Source organism: Crocodylus siamensis, chromosome 10 (assembly GCF_052110815.1).
Source record: "Crocodylus siamensis isolate JL-2025a chromosome 10, ASM5211081v1, whole genome shotgun sequence".
Taxonomy (NCBI): Eukaryota; Metazoa; Chordata; order Crocodylia; family Crocodylidae; genus Crocodylus; species Crocodylus siamensis.
This window is the reverse complement of record NC_143404.1, coordinates 49,684,087-49,707,249: the sequence shown is the minus strand read 5'-3', so window position 1 is coordinate 49,707,249 and position 23,163 is coordinate 49,684,087. Positions and strand designations below refer to the sequence as shown.

General features: G+C 46.4%; 1 protein-coding gene across 1 annotated transcript in view; it reads right to left on the bottom strand.

Moving 5' to 3' along the window:
* The window catches only part of MAP1LC3A (microtubule associated protein 1 light chain 3 alpha), a 42,710-nt gene extending 19,968 nt beyond the window's left edge, over nt 1–22,742 (bottom strand). Inside the window, exons 1-2 of the mRNA XM_090064947.1 lie at nt 22,582–22,742; nt 6,986–7,041 (exon numbers count right to left, since the gene is read on the bottom strand). Of these exons, the coding sequence (XP_089921073.1) occupies nt 6,986–7,041; nt 22,582–22,717 (192 nt within the window). The 5' untranslated portion in view covers nt 22,718–22,742. The remainder of the gene's footprint in view (nt 1–6,985; nt 7,042–22,581) is intronic.
* Between the last annotated feature and the right edge of the window lie 421 nt (nt 22,743–23,163).

The window sequence follows — 23,163 nt, the reverse complement described above, 5'->3', positions numbered from 1 at the left end:
AGTGCATCTCTCAACAAAGCACAGCCTCATTCCAAACATAAGGTTGGGCTCAGCAGGGAGAATGCTACGCAAAAGCTTGGTGTTCTCTTGAGTCTTCTATGTAAAAATGGGCAGGCCTGACCATACTTGGGTTTTGAGATCTGACAAGATCTCAACGAGGGCTCACGTGGCTAGAGGCATTTAAAAACAAACCCAAAAAGCTGTTAACCCCCCTTCTAAAAATACCTTGCAAAGGGGAAAAGCGCTCCTCTCTGCAGTAGGGGCCAAGCAGATAGGATCTTAATAGTGGTGAAAGGACAGTCTCTCATTCAGATGCATTAATGTTTCCTTAGAGTCTGCTAACCATGAACACTCACTACACAGGTGGCAGGACAGTTGGTAGGAAAGCAGCACTTGACTGGATTACATTGCTTTGGGGGCAGCAGGAGAGCTGTTCCATCCCATTAGCACCTCCTTTAGTGTCATGCAGTAAATCAGTTATTGAAACCCAGCTGTACTTGGGGGAGCAGGAGAGGAGTCCTATGGACTCGCTTTGACAGCCACAGGCAGGCTTCTTAGCAGCTATGAGACTGCAGGGGTTTTACATACATTCAGAGCCCAGCAGGAACGGCCAGTCCAAGGAAGAGAGGGGGCATTGTGTGGTATGGAAAGGAAAGTGGGGGGGAAGAGCAGAGGGAGGGGAAGGTGACAGGAAAGTAGGAAATGAGTGTTTAGACAGCTATGAAAAAGCACTGGTTGGGACCAGAGAAGGGACAATGACTGGGCACTACTGTTAATAAGTGGCAATAAGGAGGAGGCTGGTGAACATCACTAGAGGTTTGACAGAGAAGCAGGCTAGATGGACAGGCAGAGTGGAACTGGACTGATCAAAGAAAAGGTGCTCCTCTGCCAATAAGGCACTTCAAAGCAGGTTTCTTCTCAAGTCTCACAAGCCAGGCAGCATTTAGTCTCATCAGAATTTGGACTGGGGCCATGGGAAGGATCATTTCCTGGAGGAGGAAAGACTATTGGAAGCACCATGGGAGCTTGAATATCCTCAGACAGAGCAATTAATTTTTGGATGTCATTGTCCTTTGTGGACCTTTGTACATGCCACAAAATTGGCCTTTAAATTGGTTTAAATGCCCTTTTGCTTTAATGACATTTCTATGTACAGTCAGCAGCATATTATGCTTTAATGGCACTGCTGTTTACACTATTGGTGGCATATTGTGCTTTAAATGACTTGGGATGTAGCAAAATAAAACACCTCTGAGGTGTTTTAATTTGCTACCTAACAAAGTGCAACAGTCGCGGAGGAAAGCACCATGCCTTGTGCAGCTCAGGGGCTGTGCTGGCAGCCTATGGCAGCAGGCAGGCTCCACTTAAGGTGGGGAGGGGGAAGAGCGCAGTGAGCCTTATTTCTGCCCTCCCCCTCACACACACACTTCCCAGAGCCTGTTTGCCTGTCTGAGCTGTGCAGGGGCCTGATGCTTCCCTCTGCAGCTGCAGGGGGGCTGGTGCTTCCCTCTGCAGCTGCGGTGCCTGCAGGCAGGTGCCGCCTGGGGGGCACTGCCACTGCTGCGGAGGGAAGCACCGGCCCCCCGCAGCTCAGGGACCACTCAGCTTGCTGGCAGCTTGACTTCCTCCCTCTCTGTCACTGGAGAGGCAGGTATAGGTCAGGTCTGACCCTTGTGTACATGCCACAGGGGTTTACTTTGGTTTTATTCTCCCTAAATTGAAGCAATGTTTTTAAAAACCAACCACTTCAATTTAGGGAGAACTAAACTGAAGTAATCCCCTGTAGTGTGTACAAGCAGCCAGTGATGTCATTATAACATTGATTCAAACTTAGACCCTCAGATGACACTATATGAAGCTACCTCCTCATCAGATCAGTGAACCTGACACATCAATTCCTCCCAAGCCTACTGGGTAATCCTGGCAAAACATGAAGGGGAGAAATGCCTTCCCTTAAATGAAGAGTCAAACCAAATGCACTCCATATGGTTCTTCTGCCAGTTACAAAGTGAAAGGATATTCATCAGAGAAAGAACAGAAGATCAAGCCAGCTCTCCAGCAAGCTAGTGCAATTTCTTGCAGTAGTAGCTGGTGAAAGAGTTTGGTTTGTAGTAATCACAGAAAAAGCTACAAGGGAATCTCCTGGGGTTGTGGGTTTGATCCTACTTGCTCAGCTCAAGTGCCTCCTCAAGGAAGCAAACCATTTGGCAGGTAGTGCTTACCCCTTGTTGCAAGGGGCTTAGCTGAATCATGAACTAATTGTGGATCCTGCTCAGTTGGACTGAGCTGCAGGGATCCCTCACCTTATAGCGCTGTTTCACTCACAACTCCAGGATGTCTGCAAAGAACTAATACACAGCACATTTCATTAGCTAGGCTGCAGGAGAAACTGGAATCAGCCCATATGAACCCCAGGTTAGTTTGATTAGACCTTTAAAATCAGTATTAAAATAAACCTAACCATGCAAGGACACAAAACTCCTCTCTGTAAATAGGCTTATATTGTCAGTTCTTTCCATTTAGCAACAAGGTTTGCTAGAGCAAATGTACTCTGATCTGCTCTGTCAAATAGCTCCCACCCTCAGGAAAGGGAGACCCTCATCTTAGTTGGGGTTGTAAGGATTAGAAGAAAACTAATGTTACCACAATGCTGCTGTAGGCAGGAATCTGATTGGCTTTTCCAGTTCCCACAGCTTCTCTTAACTGCAGAGGTTTATTGGTCTCTTTTCTGGCCACCAGATCAGTCTGGCTACCTGGATGCTAATGCTGACTCTCTCTCTGCCACTCTGAGGAGCACTGGGCAAGTCATTTAGCCTCCCTGCAATCTGTTTCATAGTTTGTTACAATGGTCAGCATTTACTTATTTGCTGAAAGAAATTAATTGACGTTGGTGAAAGGTGCTACAGAGAAACATTTTTCCTGTGTCTAAAGGCAGAATGACACTGTGCATCCAGACAGCTTTTGTCCATACACACACTTAGGACTACCTTCTGTCCCTATGTACTGAGTGCAAGCGAACAGGTGTCTACTGCATTTCCCATTGAGGGAAGGTGCTTGGCTACGACAGCAGGGAGGATGGCAAGGACCCAAGCCAAAGAGAATAGAACTGTATAGTTTAGAGCTGAAGGAGAGAGAGATTCAGTGATTTCACACCAAGGTCGCACAGGGAGTCAGGAACTGAACCAAATGTGACTTCCCCACAACGGGGTTCTCTAGTGTATAGGTTTCCCTCGCCAACCATGGCGTTCAGTTCCTGAGAGTTCCCGTGGTTGACAACACAAAAGGCTTATGGGGAAAATGAGGTTAGGGACTTGAATATGGATTAATAACGGAACATACAGTGTATAAAAATAATTTTTATTTACCTTTAATAGGATAAAAAAGGTTCACTTGAGTAGTGGGTCTTTTAAAGAAACTAATGATGGATGGCTGCTTCGTTTTCTTTTGAATGAGCTTTCTGGACCTCCCTGTATGGTTTCATGAGGTCTTCCAGCCCTTGCTTAAACATCAAGCTTCTTTCCATGAAGGGGCCCATCTCTACCACCAGGTCTAAGAGAGTCTTGTCCACTAGAATGACCTTGTTAAGGTTGGCAAGATTCAGCTTTGACAGTACCACTACCACTTCATCCTCATCGTCTTTGTCATCACTTGAGGTGGATTTGATAAGCTCACCCAGGTCCTCCTCAGTCAATTCCTCTGCATAGGACTTGAGTAGTTCCTTCACCTCACTGACTTGTGGGATGTGAGGGGATTGAGGACCTACATCTCCTGCAAGGTCCACAATGCAGCGTACCTCAGTCTCTATTGTGGGGAGTCCTTGTAACTCATTGATAGCCTCCTTCCAAAGTTTTCCCCAAAATGTGTTGATAGTTGACTGCTTCAGCTCATCCAATGACTCCTTTATGTTAGTGATTCAGTCACAAATATTGTAGTTTTTCCAACACTGTGTCACTGTCAGTGCTGGGTCATACTCCATCGCCTCCACGATGCAGCTGAAAATGCACTGGGTGTAATAGCTCTTGAATGTACTCATTACACCCTGGTCCAGTGGTTGTAACAGGGAAGTTGTGTTGGGTGGGAGAATCGTCACTTCCACATTAGTGTGCAAACTGGACTGTCTCTGGGTGGCCAGGAGCGTTACCCAATATCAGTAGGACTTTGAAGTTCAAAGACTTGGATGTAAGGTACTGCTCCACCTCATGGCCAAAACAGTTGTTAAACTAGTCCATAAATACAGTGGCAGTAACCCATGCCTTGTGGTTGGACCTCTAAAAGATGGGCAGGTGGTTCTTGTTTTTATTTTTGAAAGCACATGGGTTGTGTGACCTGTAGAGGAGCATTGGCCTTACCATAAAGTCACCTTATCCTGTACTTCACTGCCTTGAAGCTCAGAGCAGACCTCCCCTCCTTCAATAGGAAGGTTCAGGAAGGCATTCTTTTCCAGCACAAATCCATCTCATCAGTGTTAAAGACCTGCTCTGGCTTATAACCCTTTTCCTCAATCAGCTTTTTCAGCTCAGGCTGGTACTGGGAAGCAGCTATGTGGTCTGCTGAAGCTGATCCCCCACAATCTTCACATTGTAGAATTCATGTCTCCTTTTAAAAGTTCTCAAACCACCCCTTGCTGGCTAGAAAACTTGTCCGTTCACTTGTGTGGCCCCCCCCCCCACAAGTTCTGGATGATGTGGTCGTAAATTCGCTTTGCCTTCTCACATATCACTTGGCTGCTCAAAGGCACTTTCTTCTGTGTCTGGGCTCCAATCCAGGTGCTAAGTGCTGTTTCCATTTTTTCTAAGCTATGATCACGTGGCATAAAAGTCACTTTAGCACTTCCCGGTGTACCACTCACAACACTAACCCTAATAGTAGCCTCACTTTTCTTAATGGTTTTCACAGTGAATTCGTTCCCACCAAATGCCTCCCTACATTTGTCACACTCTCTCCATGTACTAGATGATCCAACAACTCCAATTTTGTTTCAAAGGACATCACTTTCCTTGCCCTCTTCACAAATTGCTGACCTTCACCACTCATTCATTTAGAGGCCATGATTAAAGGCCAAATGCAAAAATCACAAAGAAATTAGGAGAAAAATGTGGAGCACCTGCGACTGGATGTCAACAGCGTGACTGAGTGTGTGTGAGGAGATGGGAGCGCCACAGGTGGCTAGCAAGAGCTTGAGTGATTTGAAATCGCAGGCGGTGGGCTGATGCACAGCCATGGAAAACTAGTTACTCAAAACTGTATACTGTGGTAGCCAAAATGGTATATAGATATTAAGCATGGATACTCAAAACCATGGTTGGCAAAACCATAGTTGGCGAGGGAAACCTGTATTTTAAGAAACTATTTTCGTTACTGCAGTGACAGGAAATTGACAGTGCCCTTGTTTTCCTGCTTCATCTCCAGCATGTTAAAGTGTTCTAGGCATTTGGGGGCAATGTGCCTGGTAGTTATGCAAGGGTGTTGTTTGCGTAGCTTTAAGAACAGGTTAGACTAACATAGTGCAAGATGGCTTGCACAAAGATGACCCTGCTTGACTAGATGACCTCCTAAGTGCCCTTCCAGCCCCACTTTTCTACGATTTTATATTTAGAGTCATTCCATAGGTGAGAGATCAGCAACAGGCCTCCTCTATAAAAGCAGACTGAGTTAGATCCTGTACCTTTGTATGTTATGTGCTCAGGTCCTGGGTATGACTGTGAACTACATCCAAATGGAGGTCCTGGTGGCAACGTGGTGGGGCTACTCATGGTGGGGTAGCTCCTATAAAATACCACAATGTTGCAGCCTCCAGAGTCAGATGAATATAGGTCACCTCAAAACCCTAGCCCCTCAACTGCCTTGTAGGTACTCCTTGTTTGGAGAAAATCTAAGGGACATCATCCTGGTAGACACATGCCCTCACTGAGGCATGAGGCAGTTAGCAGCAGTTTTACATGTTGCTCTTTGGCAGAACCTATAGCCATCACGGCACTGAATGTCTGGACTCAGCCTAACTTTTGGATTCTAAAGCGGGGGACGGTAGGTCTAGGGCAGCCTCCACTCTTCCATACTCTTGCATAGGTATACACATCAAAAGGTATTGGTGCGATGGTCACAGGACTCTGTATAAGCACATTCATCAGGCACCTGACTAGGCCTCTTATGCACATACCATGATCCCAATGGTTGCCTACAGCTTAGGCATCATGAATGCCTATGCCAGTCCTGGGCACATTTTAGGGACATGCAGAAAGCAGACATTTTCCAAGGTAAATATTTTTCCTCCAACAAGGGGGACACATGCTGCTGGGGGAAAACAAGGCTACACGTACCAAAGAGAAAAGGAAGCAGAAGAAAACATCTACCCTAAGAACTCGGTCTTATAGAAGGCTAGTAGGAAGCCAGTGAGATGATTCAATGGGATCAAGTTTAGATAGCCTAAAGGCAGTGGAGGCTTTTGGCCATCATTTAAGTTTGATGTCACTGAATCCACACTGAATCCTGCTACCCAGACATGATTTTAGGATGTGCTGTGTCCATTCAGAGACTGAGGCAAAAACAGGGGTGTAATGAATTATTCACGCTAGGACTATTAGTTAAATGCAAACAGACATTCTCCAATTTGTCCTCAGTAGCCCCCTGTTCACTGCTCTGCAACTGCAAAAATGAACTTGGGCATTTTTCAGTTTTACTCTTATCCAGGACTGCCACTGAAGTAGTTGAGGTCGAATTGACTGCTTGCCCCTTGGGGAGGCAGATGCTGAGCTGTAACAAGACGCAGAAGTGGCATCAGGCAATGAGTTATTCCGATCAGCTCACACGCACAAGGGAGGATGGGAAGAAACATACCTTCATGTAGTTTACTGGGTTGGCTTAGGGGCCAAAGCACCACAACCCCAGGTAGTGGCTCTTAGGGTTCTGCCCAACAGCATACAATTTATCAGAAACCCTGAAAGAGCAGTTCAAACAAACCCATACAAGAGGGAGGGGGAGCACTTACCGGGATTTTATTTGGATGCTGCTCTCGGATCTGCTGCACCTCTTTACAACGATCGGCTGAGAAGGAAAGAGAATAAAGAGTTTTGAGAAGAAGTCTGAATGGGTATAGCTGGGCACTCAGCCTAAGCCATGCATGTTGAGCTTTGCTGAGAAGAGAGACATGGTACTGATGGAGACAATGTTCATTAGATCTACTTTGCTAGTTTTTGCCCCAGTGACCCAGCCCAACAAGCTCCAAATGGACAGATCATTGCTTAGCACTTTCATAGCCCCTTTTAGCTCAGAACTTTATTGCAACAATAAACCCTGGAGGTGGGGAAGTGTTAGCCTATTTGTAGAACAGGGAGACATCTTTGCCTTATAGAAAAGGCAAAAGATATTTGGGAACAATCACAGGGATTTTCAGAATTAGGAGTATGAAGCTCTGCTCCAAAATCCCCATAAATACTAGCCTGGCTTCCCAAAGTACCGCAGGACTCGACAGCTCTTTCACCTCAGCAGAGCTCCCCATTTTTGGGGGACCTGTTTTTGAAAGTTTTGGTCCTGGCTTTTCTGGCTCGCAGGCATACACTGTTTCTCCAGATCTGACAGGTATTAAGCCCATAGCCAACAGCATTTTTGTTGTCCTTACCATCTTCCCATTTGCTTTTAAAGGCCAATCTGGTATGGAACCTTAATCCCTATCAAAAAGTCACCCAGGTCACCATCATCGATTTGTGGCTACAAACACTACTGCAGGTAGAGAGAATTTATGTCCAAACTCACTACTGCCCCTGGCAGATGTTAATTTGTTACATGTTCTATGCAAGTATCACACAACAAATAGCATGCCAAATATTAAACCAGTTTATTGCTGGATAAGAATGAAGAGGATAAGCCACAAAGAAGTTGCTTATTGAAATGGCAACATTTTTGTGGTGCAGAAGTATCCTATGATAGTTTGAACACATAACCAGTCAGCACATTAAAGATTTATTATGTAATATTTGCATATAGCATGAGACAAATGAAATATCTGCCAGGGGACTATGGGAGGAGTAAAGCCAAGAGTAAAAGGGGACGTTCTAGTACATCCAGTCATTTCAATCTTGCACTATCACAGGTTTGCTTTTCCATAAGAAGTGATGACAAAGAAGTCATTTCTATAGCAAAAGCAGGCACAGGGCACCCCTCCAATTCCCATCCATGTCTGAGAACACTGAATAGAGGGGACCACACTAGGTACAGCCCCCACACAGGGAAAGAGCTGGATACTGTTCTCTAAGACTGCCCCCAGTGCTGGGACTCTGTATCAGATTCAGAAGCTAAACATGGGGCAAATCACCTGCTCTATCCACAGAAAGGCAGCCCAGGGAAGGTTAAACAGTCCAGCTTGAGACATAAAGCAACACAAAGCTGGCACAAGGCAACATAGTTATTCTTCCATTATGTGTTTATGATTTTCAAATTTGTAGATTTTTATAAAGTTTTGGGGGCCAAAATAATGCACTGCCTGATCTTCTAAAAGATACTGCAGTTCCTGGAAGATGGAAGTGCCATAAGATGACGATGTCTCACTTTATTTCAGCATCATGAGTGCATCCTCCCAAGGCAAAATAGCCCTTTTATACCCAAAGACAAATGCAAATACTGACCTAGTTGTGCTTATCCAGATATTACAACACTCAAGATACATACAACCCCTGCAGCAAACCAGTGCCAAATTCCTACACAAAAAAGGCACAGCTGTGCTCAGACATGGAGTGGGTTCCTCTCTGGTTCAACAATGCACTCCTGAAAGGTCCAGTTATTGCTGCCCTGCTTAACAGGATTCCCACAAGAGTAAGAGCAGGCAGTGCAAAAACTAATACAGGCAGTCCTCAACTTGCAATGTTTTGAGTTACAATGTTTCACACACCATTTATAAACTGACACCCTGTTTCAACTTTCTGGATGTCAGTTTCAACTTTACAACGCTTGATCCCATGCAATGCCATGCCAGTGAACATGTTCACTGCATAGCCCATCTCCCTGGAAAACATCTGTCCAAGCTTCCTTGGATGCTTTCTTTAAGAAAGCAGACAAGACTCCAGAAAAACCTGCAGCCAAGCCTCCTGAGAAGACTCCAGCCAAGAGCCCTTCAAAAAGTTCAACCAAGAGCCCTTCAAAAAGTCCAGCAAAGTCACCTCAAAGAAGTCCTTCCAAATTAATGCGATTGCTATTTACAATATAAATACATTAAGGTAGCTATATTATTCATCTATAATTGATTGAGTACAACATTATGAGTTATTTTTGGTGAAAACAGAGTATCGGGCTTTGGTTCAGGAACCAGTCCCCCATTTATAACGTTGTTTTCTATGGTAAAAATCGGTTCTGAATTACAACATTTCAACTTAAGATGCAGCTTTCAGGAACCAACTGTGTCGTAAGTCCGAGCACTGTCTGTATTGCATCAGGGACCATACATATGGTGCATCCACTGTGGTACACCAACACTAGCTTGGGCACTGAAACCATTTAGCCATGGCAACCTGGGGCTCTGCAGGCTTGTCTTCACACGCAAATTAATGTATATGAATAAACTCCAGAGCTTATTGCACCAGAATTTATTGCTCTCAGGTGCATGATCTACATGTGAGCACAGGACATTGAGCTGGGTTGGAGCAGCCCCACCTAGCAGAGAGCCTGGGAGGTCAGCTTGCTAGCTTAGAGCTGCTGCTCCTGGCAAAATGTGCTGCAGAGGGGCTGGCTAGGGCATGAGGGTGCTTTAGGCTAGCTGGCAAGCAGCACGCTCATGCTCTAGCCAGCCGCATCAACATCCACATATGCTCTGCTGCAGAGTAAAAAACTTCACACCAGGACAGGACTTGTATTTAATAGTACTATCCTGCTGCAAAGTTAATTAGTTTACTCCAGCCTAATAGGGGCACACATGTAAACATGCAATGTTTACTGTGCAGTCAATTAATCTACTGCACAATGAATGTCTTGTGTAGACATAGCCCTGTGTGAGCTGATTTACTCAACTGAAAAGTGTGAATTAGCCTGCTGAAGTCCCATGCTGTCATGGCTCAGGCACCTTTACACGCCACTACATCCTGCAGTAGAGACGCACCCTTAGACACTCCTCATTTCAGTGCAAGACACTGACAATTACTTGCAGAAAGTCCCAGGTAACTAACTGTAGGCCATTTCAGCAAAATTAAAGTCCCCTTTGAAATGAACTGCAGACAGATTAGAGGGGCAGAACAGGAAACATTCTGTAATGGCAAACTGACATCTGCACTGTATTACTTAAAATAAGTAATATAATCCTCACCCCCCAACTTCTTAACAATGCCAGACTAGTGTAATTAGAAATCTCCCCACTCCTGCCCCTGCCCCACTCCCACCAAAAAAAGAGAAAAAAGGGGAAAAAACCCCAAACAAATCATTGCAGCTGCTGCCCATTTAACATGTGATGTTTGTGTTGCTCCTGCTGCAGCTAATGTCCTAAGGAACAGGCAGGAATTGCAGCTCTCACTCCCATCTGGAACAGGGAGAAGGGACAAAGGCCTCCCTTTGCCAAGAGGTACCTTGACTTCTGCTCTGCATGAGTCAGGTAGCAGCAACATCCCAAGGTTTCCCTCAGTGTACAGCTCACCCAGAGGAAAGGATGGTCTTGTGGTTAAGGTGCTAGCCTAAGCCATAGGAAATTCAGGTTCTTTTCCCTGCCCTGCCACAGTAATCAAATTCCTTCCATTTGCTTTGTGACTTTAGCCAACCCACTGTACTTTAGATCCTCATATATACAAAATAAGAATAGTAGCTCTTCCCAGCCTTGGAAATAAATACATTAAATGCCAGGAGGTGCTCAGAGATGAGGGACATACACACGTGCAGAACAAGCAGCTGGCCAAGGGATGGTAGAATTTCTTCTCTGCTGCAGGCTGCCATCTTATAGCATACTCTATCAAGGGCTGCCCAACCAAGGCCAGCCACAAGCTTCAGCCAGTGCTACATACTGCTGCCCATTCCAAGTGCCTGCTGCTACACCAGCTTCACTGGAAATTCATTTGCTTGGGGGTCAAATTCAGAGTGCTGATTACAGACTAAGTTACTGAAGTCATCGCTAGTCTAGGGCCTAGATACACTGGAAGATCATCTAGGTCCCATCCTGTCCCTCTGGTGGGTATCACCGACTGCTGCCATATCCTACTATAGAATGTGCTCAAGGCAGGGTTCTGCCCCTTGACAGTTCACCAGATCGTCTCAGGGCACTGTGTAAAACACATCCAGTTAGCAGATGTGTGTGTGTGAGCTTTCAGAGAGCAGAGTGGATTCATCTACTAGTCTGTGATGGTTACCACTATATATATATAAATAACCACTCCCCACCCCCCAAATATTAAGCATCACATACCTCTGCAGGCAGATGGCACTGCATGTATAAATTGTACTTTAGTTAATAAACATGAGGCTGCTTCCACTGTTATATCATCTAGGCACCATATCTCTTTGGCTTGCTTACAACTGAACCAGAAACATTTACATTGCTATGTACAGTTACTCATTCTCTTGCATGTCACCTCACAGAAGGGGAAATCAACATGGCCTCCTAGGCACCTGTAACTCAGGGGCTCCTCCAGGTTTAAACAGGATGAGAATTAAGCATGCTATCTATGTTCAGAGGCCATTTGGAGACCTTCAGCTATTAAGGTATTCATATAGTGAGCACACAAGCTATCTCCTGGCTTACAAGAGAGGTCACCACATAAGAATTAATAAGCAGGGCCTCCCCCCACTTCCATGGCATACGAGCTCAAAACAGCAACAAGATAAACACAAGAGCTACTTGACTCTCCCAAAAGACACTTAATAGCAAGGGCCACTTGGAAACTAGGAATATTTTTGTAATGTGATATAAGCCAGGAAAAATGTATTTCGTATTTCTTCTCCAACTGCCACTTCAACTGCTAAGGATTTTTAGCAAAGTTTGCAGACGGCTTCAAAGCTGGTAAGTCACAGGGCATCCCAGAAGGAAGATACCAGCTTTAGGCAGTGCCAGAAACTGGCAAGGTTGTACAAAAGCAGTAATTTCCAAGGTCTTGTATTTCAGCAAACAGTTTATTTGGCTTCCTCTACAGGGAATCCAGAAGCAGCAGCTTTGGGCTGGTAGATGGGAAGTTGGATTACAGAAATGATATTTAAGTACTCAGTCTAGTTCCATTGTCTAAAACAACAGGCCTGCGTATATGGGGAAAAGTAAACCTCTTTACAATTTTTCTATATTCATCTCTTAAGTTGGCATCAGAAACATTGGGCAGGATGATTAGCTTTAGTACACGCTTGGTACACAGACCAATTTCCAGACTGGGACCGAAAAGGGCCACAACAGTCAGCAACCAATACAGAAAGATGTGGAGATGTCACATGTTACCCAGATTACACATAAGCTTATGGGTAGGCTACTGATAAGAGGCAGAAACAGGCTTACAGCCCAACCTTTTATTTGCTTGCACTTTAAAATGTGAAAACATACATAAACACTTATCCCGAAGTCTACCTGGCTACCTGTGACAGCACAGCATAGATTCTCACCTACATTGGCTGGGGAGACTTGAGTAGTGGAAGAAGGGTGGCACACGGATTTGGCAGCAGGCCTTCTTGAATTTTCTTAGTTCTCCAAATCTCCCTCCAGCCTATGCCCAATGTTTATAGATGGCTGGTTCTAAAATTCTAATAAATGATCTCTGATTGGTTTTATTTAAATTTGTTCCACTGAAACTTTTGAAACTGGACTAAACCAGATCTCTTGCAGACTTGGAAGGTGTCAATTAGTTGGGATTTATATCCTTGGGAAAGAAAGAGGGAGGGTTTTTTAATCTCTCTTCCTCCCCCATTGTGGAGTGCTGCTCAACACTGGCTTGTTTCTTTTTTTACTTTTTGTTTATGGTCTTCTCTGACAAGGCTGTTTTTGTTTTTACAAAATATCTAAACTTCTTAACAAAAAAAATATATATATCTTATTATAGCAAAATAACATCCAATACATTTGGTTGCATAAATCACTAATATTGTAAGATAAAGCTATGATATAGTATATTTGGATTATTTCATGTATGGTCTACCCTTATCTCCTTTCAGGCCCTGTGCTTTAATTATGTTTGATGGCTTCCTTTACTTTGCTGACTAAGCTAGTTGTCACATTTGCACTACAGTCCCTCAGAAACAGGGTTGGAGACCTTTTGTTTAGCCACAGTTTTGTGGATTGGCCTAGGCTCCTCGTAAATGGCCAAGGCTTGCAACATGAGAAAGGCTGATCAACAAGCTTTTCTTTTCGGAGGGCTTGTAGTCTGGGTCTCTCCCTGGAGCAACACTGCTGGGGAAAAACAGGAGCAACAGATATCTGGGCTAGAGCCCTGGAGTAAAGTAAGGAGGCCTTGATCTACAACAGGTGCCTGGGGAACCCTATGGGAGGCTGAGAGAACCTGGAATGACAGAAGTTGCAGAGGAAATTTAAAACAGACCTTTTGCTCCTTAGCAAGCTTAAGGAGCTCCTAGTTTCATACTAGTTGTGTGGTATGCAGGGACCTCCAGGGGCACAGACCACCACACAGCTCAGCCAACTTCCTTGGAACCCCAAGAAATCCTAGACTAGGATGTACAAAGTGCTCCATGTACACACAAAAGTGACCAAGATCCAGTCTTCGAGCACTTCCTTGAACGAAAATGCAAGCAAGTGCTTGCTGTCCCTCTCTTTCATAGGTTCAATGTAGTTTAAGGCCAGAGGGACCATCAGACCTAATCTCACCTATCTCAGGTCATTCACTTTATCCAGTTACCCCTGTACTGAGCCCAATAAAATTCATATGGCTAAATAGTCTTGACCTGTCTAGACTGGAGAAGGGATGAAGACTACACTAATTCCTTTCAGAGTGTGTTGCATGGTTAATATTTTGGGCCCAATTTGCAATGAGAATTAGAGCAAAAATGGTAGAAGTTTGTTTCCCTTCAGCTGCTAACTGATCTAAGCTAGAGCTGCCTCAGAGGTGACGTCTCTAACTTGAGAAACTGCTCCAAGTTAATGAGCTATTTTTAAGTTCCCTGCAAACAGACTTCCATAGCACCACTATGTCTTCTCTGTTGAGAGAACTCAAGATGAGCATCATGTTTTCTTCCCACCAAAGGTGAATCCTTCAGCTTCACCAGTGCTAGAGGGCACTATCCAAGAGCACATGTGCTGTACCTACATGGAAAAGTAAAGTCTGGTACCCTCTTGTATACACCTCCTCTCTGCATGTCTAGAGATTTCCTAGTGAGATACATGGTTCATCTCTACTTAGAGAAAATGTGGTATCCTGGAGACCGGTCTTCACATGAATCCATCCCCCCAACATTAACCATGGCAGTGAGGAGACCTGTGAATCAATTCAAGAGAACTGAAGAGAAGAGGCTGTAGGAAGAAAATTTTAGGACAAACTCTTATGGAGGTAAGAATTGGTCAGCTGCATTAGAGCAGCAGCCCCAGCCCAGACTGTATAGCACTTTGCACAACATCAAACACAGCAAGATAACAGTCCCTGCTACAGGAAGCTTACAAAGGATAGGAAAGAGAGGCACACTGAGTGGGTGGGGAACACAAGGAAACAATGAAATGGGTTTTCCTGTAGTGCAGGTGCATTAGGGAATCAACACTGATTGGAAGGATACGTTTAGGTCAAGGGCAACTAGACAGACAGGGTGCCCTCCTACCATACCTCTTCAAGCTATGAACTTACCAGCTTTCAAGCTATGGAGGGTCAATGCATGGATGGCAGACCTTAAGGAGAAACCCAGGCTCTTGCAGGGTGTGGTAATGGAAAAATAACAAATACCATTCCTCACTCTGACCCATATAGTATCAAGAGTTGTTTTGTTCAGGAAGATGGCACTACAAGCTACTTGCAGCCATTCAGCTGGTAGAGAGTGGGGCTGCATGCCCCATAGTCCCCCTAATTCCCACCCCTCTAGCTACATTCTCTTAATTTACAACCAGCAATAGGATCACTTTCTGATTCTTGCCTAAAATGGGATATATTTTTGCTGTGCTTAAATAGTTGCAGAAGGGATGACACTTTAGCAGGGAACTATCAGAGAATATATTTTTTTTTTTATGGGAAAGGAAGGAATAAAGTGGGGTTTGGCAGGTTTTATTCAACACAGCTCTGGACTGAGTACAGTACTAGGAATGCTGAAGCCAAGGGCAAGTTATGCAGGTCATCCCAGATGAATGCTAATAAACACTGATGCAGTAATCACACCCTGGTCTTTCAAGGTCAAGCGTCCTACCAACTACCAGAAGCACACCCCTGTTTATGACCCAATAGTCACATAGTTATGGACCAGAAAACCATCCTGTGTCCAAACCTCCAAAGAGCTGGTCTTCCTTGGGTCAGGGTAAGTTTGGGTGCATGGAATTCCACATCCAGGAAAGTAAGCTGAATTTTTAGAAAGAGGGCAGATGAGCTTGTCAATCTCTCATGTGGACTTCACTGCTACATAAGTGAGAAGTATACTGCAGGCCTAGATATGGGCATTTTAGCTTATTAAACACCTTATTAAAATTACTCTGGTCCTTACAATAAACTTTATACTTTCTCTGAACCCCAAATGATCCACAAGTCATCAGGGATAAGCACATGCTCTTACGAGAAAGTATAAAGTTTTGATCACTGGATATTTTTTCCCCTCTTCCTCAGAGGCTTGGACTGTTGGAGCTCATTGTATGTAAGGTACCTGGTGGAGGGATATATAGTGATGCTGCAATTCCTGTTTGCAGCACTGACAGGACATGCAATGCTTCAGGGCGGTATGATGTTTTGCTAGTGTGACTGGCCAATATTATCCCCAAGTTCATGTCATACAGTGGTGTTCTAAAGGCACAACTTCTGGATTCAAATGATGACTTGGGAACATCAGCTTTAAGTAAGTAAATTTCCATGTAAGTTTCCAGCCCTCTTGTGGCTTGAGTGCTCGGGGCTTTTTCTGCCCAAACAAGCAAAGAAAAAAAGACCCCGCCCCACCCCAATTTTCTTAAATCCTACAAGCTTTGAGCCAATTTTGTAAAACGTTTTTTGAGTACAATTCAAAGAGTTGAATCTTTGGGGTTGACAAATCTGCATTTATGGCTTCGCTAAGGGGGTAGCAAGCCAAGCCACACAAGCTGTGTGAGCCAAACTTAAACCAACATAACCTTTCTATGCATGCTGCCACGCTACCATAATCCCTCTCACCAGGTTACATGGAGACAACACATAGGCACTGGTACACAAACATATTCTGCATTAGGTGCCCACATACTAGCCCCCCCTCGGCCACCAAAAGGTGTACAACTAATTTATAGATATGAATGTGTACTCCAGTACATATTAAAAAAAAGGAATGGAGACAGCCAACTCTAGAAAGCACTTATGGGTCACTTCAGACTGAAGGCATCACAGAAGTGTGCTACCAGTATTGACATACCTGCAAAAGGATTCTGGATCTGCCCTCTACCCCACAGACCTGCACCACGCTGTGGCTCAGTGACAGCTGCTGGGGTGGCGGGGGGAGGGATAAAGTTTACCGCTTCATTTCACACGCCTGCGTGTAGAAGCTTAACCTAGATAAGTAACTGGAGACCAAGGGAAAAACAGTCACGTGCCCCTTTGCTTAAAGACAATTTACAAGCTGCTGCTGCCCTTTGAGTCAGGAGGGAGAAGAAAGAGTAAGAGAGCAAGAGGGGGATGCTGCGATAGTGGGGGTGCCACAGGACCAGATTCCTGGCAGTGAAATGAGACTCCCACTGGTTTGAGGGAGCTGATCAGGCCCACAGCATTTGAGAATATAAGCTTTCCCTTCAATTCATTTCAGCTGTTGGCAGGCAGCCTGCAGGAGCTGAAGGCATCCAGGATAATGCTAGGAAAAGGATGGGTGTGGTGTACTCCAATAGGTATAGAAACCACTGGCTCGTTGATTAACAACACATTTCATTTTAAAATACAGTTAATAAAATAGGGGCTAATTCTTCTTGACAGAACCCTTAACACCCCATAACAAGAGATATCATAGAGTAAGTCTGGGTAGCAAATGACTGTTCTACTCTCTACAAGGGAAAGACTCAAGATGTGGAAGAACTGCAGCATGAGAAGACAGATGGCTCACCCAGAGCCAAGCTTGAATGCACAACCCCCTGGGTCTCACTAGGCAGGGCTGGCAAGAGCCACTGCTTTCTGCGCGGTGCTTGCACTGGATTTGGATGAGTTACAAAAATGTTCCAGATGCAGAGTAACTGGTCCTTTGCTCAGTGTTTATTACTGTTCCAGCTGCATTGGAACAGGAATGGCAAGATTCCCACCCTCCAAAATGCTAGAAGGTTATTTTCTGCAAGTGACTTTTGCAGCTGTAAGTTGACATGTTCCTCAGTCTTTGTTCCCCATGGTAACAGCTTTAACATCAGCTCTGCAAGGCAGCCTGTAACCAACTGAAAACTTTTCCAAACAGGCTGCTTAAGAGCTAGGAAACGAAGACATAACATGTCGTAGCACACAAACCCCACCACCCCAGCAGCTTCCAGGGAACAAAGAAGTCCTATCACTTCTAGGGCTAGGAAAGCACTCACAAGCTCAACTCCATGTGTGAAGACTTCACACTTCCACTACTGTGAAAGTGAGCTAAGCTACTCCAATTGTAGATTTATGCATGTGGCCAGGCATATTTGTGTACAAGGCCCATGTGGGAACTCCTGCTTTAAAAAACAAACAAAAAAACCCTGTCCTTAAGGTCATATGCGGACTACTCTTTTCTGCATCCCCAGCCTATTTCCAATCAAGCACAAAAGGCATCAAGTAATTCCTTCACAACTGACAATTATTGCTGTAGTTGTTGCCCTTTTTATCTAGGGATCCACTTATATTGCAGAGGGGGAACAGCATTATCTTCCTTTTACAGATGGAGAAAGCAAAGCAGAAGACTGGGGCTACACATCCTCCAGCGCACAGAAGCAGGAACAGAATCCTAGTCAGTGGATCATCCATTCCTTACTGGCTTGACAAGACTTTATCTGCTGCAAGCACCTCCCAGCAACAAATGCAAAATAGTCCAGCCTATTTTCCTGGCAGTCAGTTTGCATCTTTTGTTATCACACAAAAATTGATATTCACATTGCACGTCTAGCTGGAAAGCGAGTACAAGAAAAACTAAACACATTTCTAACATCAAACACATTTCTAACATTGAACATTCGACAGCATGGAGAGGGTCCAGAGGAGGCCACTCATAGGATCAGGGGACAACAAGGCAGGCCCTATGAGGAGGGGCTACGGGACCTGAACCTGTTCAGCCTCCAAAAGAGAAGGCTGAGAGGGGATCTTGTGGTCTGTTATAAACTAGTCAGGGGGGATCAGCAGGCATTGGGGGAGTCACTGTTCCCCCGAGCACCACCAGGAGTGACCAGGAATAACGGTTACAAGCTGGCAGAGGGTAGGTTTAGGTTACATATCAGGAGGCGCTACTTCACGGTCAGGATGGCTAGGGTCTGGAACCAACTTCCAAGAGAAGTGGTACAGGCTCCTACCCTGGGGGTTTTTAAGAGGAGGTTAGATGCACATCTTGCTGGGGTTGTTTGACCCCAGTACTCTTTCCTGCCATGGCAGGGGGTCGGACTAGATGATCTGCTCAGGTCCCTTCCGACCCTAGAAACTATGAAACATAGTTTGCTAATATCAACCTTGTACTATACACTGTAAAAGCATGTTAAAGCCCCCCACGGTCACTAATATAAATCAGATCTATGTAAACAAGCTTGGTTTTAATATTCTGTACTGAGTTATGCAATGCACTGTCTAAACTGAAAGCAACATAGAAGTCCATTCCAAGGAGACAACTCACATTTGATGAGTGATGTCTCCTATGCTACTGTTCTGGAGTAGGCTTGAACACTAAACATGAAGAGAATGGATTTTCAGGTGTTTTGGGGTGGGCTAAGAGCTACTTGCAAGACAGGTTTCCTCATGGTAAATACAAGGCCCACAACAGAAGACTCACCAAGCAGCATCTTCTCTTCGTTATCCTCTCATAGGACGGTCTTGGCTGCAAGTGCTTTCTGAATCCAGTCACTTTTTTTATCAAATATAAGAAGGGGGATTCAGAGAAATGGGTGTGGCATGGAAACACATGACAGCCTGCGAAGTGCCTAAGGAAGGTTGATCTGTTCGTATATGGATACCACCTTGTGGGTTTCCCATAGGAGAAACTTTTTGTTATTGAAAGTTGATACTCTTCAATAGAGAGTGTCACTTTAACTTAAGAGGTGACAAGGACATCAGGCCACTTTTGTTTTGTTTTGTTGCAAGCTAGTGAGCTGCTCAGCACATGTGACTAGAGAAGCCGACTTCAAACATTATACTACAGGAAGACTTGAATTTTTCTGCCACAGGGTGAGGGTAGAGCAGGTAAGGCTGCCCACAGCCCTTGCTCCAGAGGTGCAAATTGACTCCTGCTCCAGATGCAGCTGGCTGTGATGCTGGCCACCACTCCCTTCTGTATCATTGGCAATTGCAGCTAGCAGGCCTTACCCCTGCTAGCTTGATGAGCTGTTAGACTTGGTGCACCTTTAACCAAGCTGTTCTGAAGTCACTGGCAGCCTGTCCACTACAGTTCAGCCAGTGTGAATGCACAGTCAGCTTCTTGGTGGTCCCAGGTGCTATTAGTAACCACCCTGAAGGGTTCATTCCTTTCACAGTTCAGAGGGGAACTTTAATGGCATCACCAGGAAATAACATGTCATTGTTAACAGGTTTGTACAGCTGGGCTCCCACAATGTCCTCTCACAGCTTGTGACCTTATCCCAAAAGGATACAACTGACCATAACACAACCACCCTGAAATAAAACACAAGTTGCTTGGCTCAATGTCCGAATTTAATGAGCTAATTTCAGAACTTCCTCCAAGCAACCACTTCACAAAGACCACTACTGCTGGCAGCCCCTCTGGCTGCTTTGGCAGAGGTGTCAAGGCCTGAATAATGGCCAAGAGCATATTTAATCTCTTTGGCCCAAAATAAAGCAATGTCCACCTTCAGATCAGGATTGAAGCATGTCAGTGGAGCTCCACAAGAGGAACTCATGCTCCTGCTGCCACATTGCACCTCTGCTGTAGATGTCAGAGCTGTCAGGCACCTTTCATTAGCACCATGTACGATATAGCTCTCCAGGCCTGACCCTGCAAATGCTGTAAGTGCACAAATAACTCGGGGCATACAGGATCAAGCCCATAAAAAGGGACAAAGTCAGCACTGTAACTGGCAGGTACAGCTCTGCTCAAGTCATAACTCAAGTCAAGTCAGGCCAAAAGGAAAACAGACAAATTAAATTATGTTTTCAGGCTTCCAAGAAGGATTTACAAAGCTGGAAAAAATAGCCTGGTTTTAACTATGGCTCAGTCAGTGTCTTGTTAAAAGAAACCCATTGGCTGGAAACAGACCTGACTAACAAAGATCTGATCTGCCCTAGAAGGTATCTTCAAATAGGACAGGGATGAACTGCCAGAGAAGTGTTCTGGACCTGGGCAAAATCTTCCTAAGAACACAGAGTAGAGAAGAAGTATATTGCTGGACACAGAGAGGGTGGTGGAGTATTCTACAAGAATACACATAAATCCAAGACACAAACAGCATCAACAAGCAAGGGGGAAGCACAGAGCAAGTTATGTGCCAAACACCAGAAAGCTCTGCTCACATAGTAAACAACTGTATTCCAGACTCTTGCTGCTCTCTGGCTGGTTCTGTTCCAATTCTGTAGAGCCTTGAGACATTCAAAGGGACACAAACTGGGAGTCCCGCATGGCTGGAAGTATTTTCCATAATGCCCTCCCCATTGCACTGTAAACAAACACTTCCTGCCCCTGTTGTTGCAGAGGAAAACATGCTGTATTTACTTTCTTCAACAGAGCAATTTCAGGCCTGAACCAATGCAGTTGTGTGGGACACTAACCCTCCTCCAGCAAAGGGCGCAGCCAGCCAGTCAGCTGAGAGAGCAAAAGGGCAAGTGGAAAAGAGCTCAACAACAAGCAGCACCAGCAGCTGCCTGGTCTGACTCCCTCCCCACCCTACCCCTTGCCCCTCCTAAGCTACTTTAATCCTGTGTTCTTTCAGACACCAGGAGCCTTTTGGTTTGGCCTGCAGAAAGGCTGAGCTGACTGAACGGAGAGGGCCTGTCCCATGATTTCTGTAGAAGCAGCAGCTGCCTCTGACATGTTAACAGCAGGCATTTGCTAAAGGAACCAACATTTTTTTTCTGAGGAAGTTTATCAGCTTTTGATATGTGGTTGAGAAAGAGCATAAAATACAGCAGTGACCAACCATGTACAAGACAGCTGAGCACACATGCTATCCTGGTTTGTTTATATTCACCCTTGATTCACTGCTCCCTCACCCACCAGCAGGCATGTATCCAAGGCCCTAAGGCTTCCAGATAAGAAGCCATAGAAGCCATTACAAAAATTCATAGCTCCGAGAGACTTGTGTTCCGAGGAACAGATCAGCAGTTTAATTTTGAACAAAACTAATAACATCTTGGATACTAAAGTCATGCCTGCTCACATGCAGAAAGCCAAGCACAGAAAGGGCCTAGATCCTGTAGAGACTGCCAAGCATGACCGTGTTGTAAAAACAAGTACATCAGATACTGCATGGGGGGGCGGGGTAATACAACTTCTGCAGACTGCAAAATGACAACCACCAGCTGAAAAAGGCTGAAGAGCTAGATGGAAAGAAAGCAGAATTTCAGCAGCTCTGGCTGGAGTTCATTAGTGGCACTGCTCTCAAACATGACATGTTTGCCATACTCAGCCTGCTACTCTTCCTTCTGCCTTGACCCAATCCTGCCTTCAGAGGCTGGTTGCAGCCTTTTTGTTTTGTTCTGCATGTATCATTACAAAATGCCCTGAGCCAGGCAGTTCTGGGCCTCCGGAATATTTTAAACAAGCAGCGCATCAGCAGGGCTGTTAGAAAGAAGAGGCAGATTTTGTTTGCCTCCTTAGGGCAGGAGTTGCAGCTCCCTTTTTCCAACAGGAAAGGAGGCACAGCAAGGCGAGCGGTGGCAGCCAGGGACCTGGTCTCACCACACGACTTGCGCCCGCTGTTCAGCCGCGCCCATGCGGGGCCGCACGGGAAATTTTTCAGAAGTGGAAGGTTCACGGACGAGGGACGCGGCTCTGCCTGGACGAGGCGCCGCGCTCAGGCCCTGCGGACCAGGCACGTCTGAGACACCTGGAGGGACACGGCCCGACCCGAGGCCCAGCGCCCCGCAGCCCCGGCCCCCCTCCCGCCGCGGTCCTTGCGCCACCCACTGCCGCGCTGCGGGACGGCCCCCGGCGGAGCCAGGGCAGTCGCTCCGAGGGGCGCAAGCCCGTCCCCGGCGCCCAGGGCGCGGCCCCCTCCGGCCGCAGGGGCTGGTACGAACAGCCGCGGTAGGAGCCGCTCCCGCCTGCCGCCCCCGGCCGATCCCCCTGTCTGGCCTGGAGGGGCGGGGGGCAGGGATGACATCACAGCCGGGCCGGGGGGCAGGGATGACATCACGCCGGGCCCCCCCAAGGCGGCGCCCCCCGCGCACGCACCGAAGCTCCGGCGCTGCTTGAAGGGCCGGTCCGAAGGCATGGCGGCCGCTCGGGCTCGGGGTCGCGGCGGCTCGGCTCGGCCCGTGTCTGGCTCCGGCGCGGCGGCTCGCGGGGCTGAACCAAGCTGCAGTGACATCACCGCAACCGCCCTTAAAGGGGAGGCGCGGGCGGCGCTCGGCCGACACCTCCCTCGGCCGCCTGCGGGCGGGGAGCTGGCCGGGATCCGGGCGGCCAGTGGGCCCCTCCCTGTGGCAGCGCCGCAGCTGCCCGGCGAAGGGATGCGGCGCCGCTTCTCTTGCCCTCCCTCCGCGGGGCGCGGGGAGGGTGGTAGCGCCCCGCGGGGCTCTGGTGCGCTGGCGCCCCCCGCTCCCCACAGAGGTTGAAGCCACCTGCATTTCTAGCCGGGCAGCTCTGAGGGAGCCACCTGACCTCGCGGCCCATCATGACCATCTCCCTGAAGTGACTCCCACTCGCTCCATCCCGTGGGTCTTAGGGGCCTTCTTTGTCCTGGCCTCGATGTTGCACCCCTCAACCGGCCTTTGCTCCGCAGTGCTGCTGTCCTAGCGGCTCCTGCCAGCGAAG